This window comes from Fulmarus glacialis, unplaced genomic scaffold (genome assembly GCF_000690835.1).
Source record: "Fulmarus glacialis isolate BGI_N327 unplaced genomic scaffold, ASM69083v1 Scaffold27513, whole genome shotgun sequence".
Classification (NCBI taxonomy): domain Eukaryota; kingdom Metazoa; phylum Chordata; class Aves; order Procellariiformes; family Procellariidae; genus Fulmarus; species Fulmarus glacialis.
Window position 1 is genome coordinate 1 of NW_009204022.1, and position 3,727 is coordinate 3,727.

At 56.0% G+C, this 3,727-nt stretch overlaps 1 protein-coding gene across 1 annotated transcript; it reads left to right on the forward strand.

The window, feature by feature from the left end:
• Window positions 1-551: 551 nt before the first annotated feature.
• LOC104072124 (zinc finger protein 384-like) lies at window positions 552-3,721 on the forward strand (the record flags this gene model as incomplete). Its single annotated transcript, XM_009574840.1, has 4 exons — window positions 552-582; window positions 832-910; window positions 1,796-1,954; window positions 2,120-3,721. Coding segments are annotated over 4 exons (545 nt in total), but the record flags the coding sequence as incomplete, so codon positions are not given.
• Window positions 3,722-3,727: the final 6 nt, after the last annotated feature.

Genomic DNA, 3,727 nt, shown 5'->3' on the forward strand with positions numbered 1-3,727 from the left:
ACGGTAAGGGCCAGAGGAGGCTGGGGGCCTGGCCCTGGCCCCCCCGCGCTGCCGGCATGCACCTGTGGAGCACGCGCGCCAAGCATGCGGGGGGCGGGCGGGGAATGCGGCCGGCTGCACCCTCAGAAGGAGGTGACCCACCAGAGTGGACGGAGTGGAGGCTGCGCAGGAGACACTGACCACGTCAGGGCTGAGGTGGGCACGTGCTGTCCCTGGGGATCCTTGGTCTTGCACCGCGGGGGGCACAGAGAGAGAGCGATAGAGAGAGAGGCATTGGCCGTAGGGGATCCCAGCCTGGCACCATGGGGGTTGGACTGAGTGTGTGGAAGCTTCTCCTGGCATTGCAGGGGGACAGGGACTGATGAACACTGTAGGTGATCTCAGCCTGGTAACGTAAAGGGAGAAGTGTTAGAGTGTCTATCCTGAGAAGGAACAGAGCTGCTTTCTTGGTACTGTGGAAGCAAGAGAACAGACTTCTCTTGGTCATATGGGACTCCTGAGCTTGGAGCAGGGAGCCTGGACCTCCAGACCCCTTCCCAACCCATTTTCAGGTGGCCCGCATGCCAAGCTGGCCAGGCATTCGTAAGCTCTTGCTCCTCAGTCCTAGTCACTCTCTGAAATCTGCTTGACTGCCTGTCTTCTCTAACTTCTAGCTGGACACAGGAGCTGGGCAGAGCTCTCTTTGTCCAGACAGAACAGCATCTGGAGGCAACATCATCCCCTTCCCTGCTCTCCTGAGTGGCTGTGAGATTTGATCACAGCATCAGGCCCTGGCAGTCTGCCGTGCCTGCCTGCTCACTGCCTCCCATTTGTGCTCTTCCTCCTCAACAGTATCCACACTGGGGACCGACCCTACAAATGTGCTCACCCTGGGTGTGAAAAGGCTTTCACCCAGCTTTCCAACCTGCAGGTAAGGGGCTGAGCTTGTCCTGCTCACCAGTGGGGGTGGCAAGGGCGGCTGTCAAGTGGGAGGAGAGGCTACTTGCCTGTGGTGGAGGAGATGGAGAAATTGGGGCAGCTGGGAGGAGAGTGAAAGAATACAGAGAAGCTGTTGAAGCCCTGGGCAGGGGAGAAATTCCTGGCTTTTGTGGCACTAGTGACCCAAAGAAGCCACATGAACAGTCGCATCCTGTAAAATTGTAAAGTTGTCTTGAAAGCACTGAGGCCTTGGTAAAGTTCCTCCCTCTCGTGCAGAATTTTCTAACTTAGTTGGGGCAAGACTTTTGCTAAATGTCACACAGACCAAAATCTGGGTATCTGACTGTTTGTTTGTTTGTTTTACAATGAAATGGAGGGCATAAGAGTAGGGATTTAGGGAAGCAGAGGTGGTGTGTCCTGTTGCAGTATCCTGGAGGAGGGGAACTGTAGGGTGTGCCAAATGGCAAAGACCTGTAAATGCCTGCAAGCAGTTAAAGCAGATCCTGCCCTGAAGGGCAGTGACAGAAGCAGGGAGCAAATGCATAGCGAGACAGAACAGGAGAGGAACGGAAAAGACTGAGAAAGAGTTGCGTGGAGACTGAGAAGACGGGGGTTGTGGAGAGTTAGGAGACTGCTCTTCAAATGCCTAGTATGCCTGAGAAAAAAGGGCATCTGTGGGGAAGATGTGGTGGGCTGGAAGGAGAAGCTCTGTCCCCTATGCTAGGAGCCAGGCGTACCGCCTTCAGCAGGCGGGGACCTAGGGAGCTTGGGCCCTGGCTGGAAGGGGGTGTCAGAGGTAAAGCCTTCTCCAGTACTAATAGTCGCTTCCTTCCCTGCGCTTGCTTTCTTTGTCCTCCACCCTGCTGCCACCCCCCAGTCCCACAGACGGCAGCACAACAAAGACAAACCTTTCAAGTGCCACAACTGCCACCGTGCATACACGGATGCTGCCTCGTTGGAGGTACATCTGGCTACGCACACGGTGAAACACGCCAAGGTCTACACCTGCTCCATCTGCAGCCGGGCCTACACCTCGGTGAGTGTTTGCTGCCCTGGAGGGTAGCAGAAGTGGACACACTTCCCAGGGAGTAGCTTCTCCAGATCCAATGGGAGCAGCCCCCTGAGCTGTCATGTCCCTCCCCGTTGGCTTTGGCTTTTGTGAATGTCGTCCCCTCCTCTCACACCATTCTTCCCATTGCAGGAGACATACCTGATGAAGCACATGCGGAAACACAACATCCCTGACCCACAGCAGCAAGTGGTTCAGGCGCAAGCCCAGGCCTCTCAGCAGCAGCAGCACTTCCAGCCACAGGGCGGGGGGGCAGCAGGAGGCCCTTCTGGAGACACTAACCAACCCAACCCTCCCCCTCAGTGCTCCTTTGACCTGACTCCTTACAAGACTTCAGAGCATCACAAGGACATCTGCCTCACTGTCAGCACCAGCGCCATCCAAGTGGAGCACCTCTCCAGCTCCTAGAGAGACCTCAACCCAGGGAGCAGAAAGCCTCTTGTGCATAGCCTGCGCCCAGGGGCACCGCTTGTGCAGCGGCCCTCCTTGTGCAACAGTCTCCGGCCTCTCCTCCTGCAACAGCCTCTTCTGGCCGTGTAACCCTGTTCATGGCAGCCCCTTGAACCAACAGCCTGTCTCAAGGGGGTGCTCCTTCTGTGCAACAGCCTGCCTGGTAGGAGGATGCTTCCTTGTGCAAGAGCCCCTTTCCTGTGCTGGGATCACTTCCTCATGCAAGAGCCCCTCCTTTCAAACCCAAAGAAAGGCCCCCGTTTTGCCTTCTCTCTCACTGTAGGATGCGTATGAAGGGAGGGTGTGTGTTGAGACATGCATGGGGGATGGGATGGAGAGACGGTCCTTGTACGTACAGGGGCTCGGACACATGTTTTCAGCAGGCCACAGAAGAATGTGGCAGGGTTCACAGCTGGATGGGATTCTTTGAGGATTTCCTTGAGTGTCTAAGAGAGAAATATCCATTCCTGTCCCTCCTGCTTGTGAAAGGGAGGAGGGATCACTCGTCCTGCCCCAAGGACTGGATGGGAGAAACCTTCTCCCCAGTGGAAGGTGAGACCAGTGTGGGGGGAGAGGTGAGGCATGTTCTCTGGGCCGGACAGGTGCCTACACTGCCCGAGGGCTGTGGAGTATTGCACTCTTTCTCCTCCTCTGGTGGAGAGCAATAGAGAGGAGTCTGTCTGAACTGGCTGCTGCCTCTCTCTCCCAGCTGTCTGAGCAGTACGATGGCCAAGGCCCCGTAGGAATGTGGGTTCCTGCTCATTGCTCTTCCTGCCTGTTGTGGATGATGTCCTAGCAGCTTGTACTCCTCCTCCTCTCCCTCCTGCTTCTCCCCCACCTCCTCAGAAAAGCCTGCAGGCATCAACAACAAACCAAAAAGCAACTGGAGGGAGGGTAAGAGACTGCCAAAATAATCATCACCCTTCTCTCTACTCCCTTTCCTGAAAGGCGGAACAACAGCAGTTCTGACTCTCACATGCTTGTCCTGCCCCCAGTTTCCCAAAGGGAAGGAGGAGAAGGAATAGACCGGTCTTTTCAAGGAGCCAGCAGGAGGCAGGGAAAGGCTAGCTTCTCCTGCTCGCGTCCCGTCAGAGTGCTCTCCCAGGCGCCCTCTTGCCAAGACGGGCTGGACTCACATGGCAGTGGTGGCCTCTTCTGGACCCTGGTCATGGGAGAGAATCCCCAAAAGGTGGACAGTGGAGAGAAGGGGATGAAGATCCCCACAGAGAGACCAATCTAATGAGAAGGGGGAGCCAACAAGAATAAACTGAAGGCCCCTTGAATTTATAT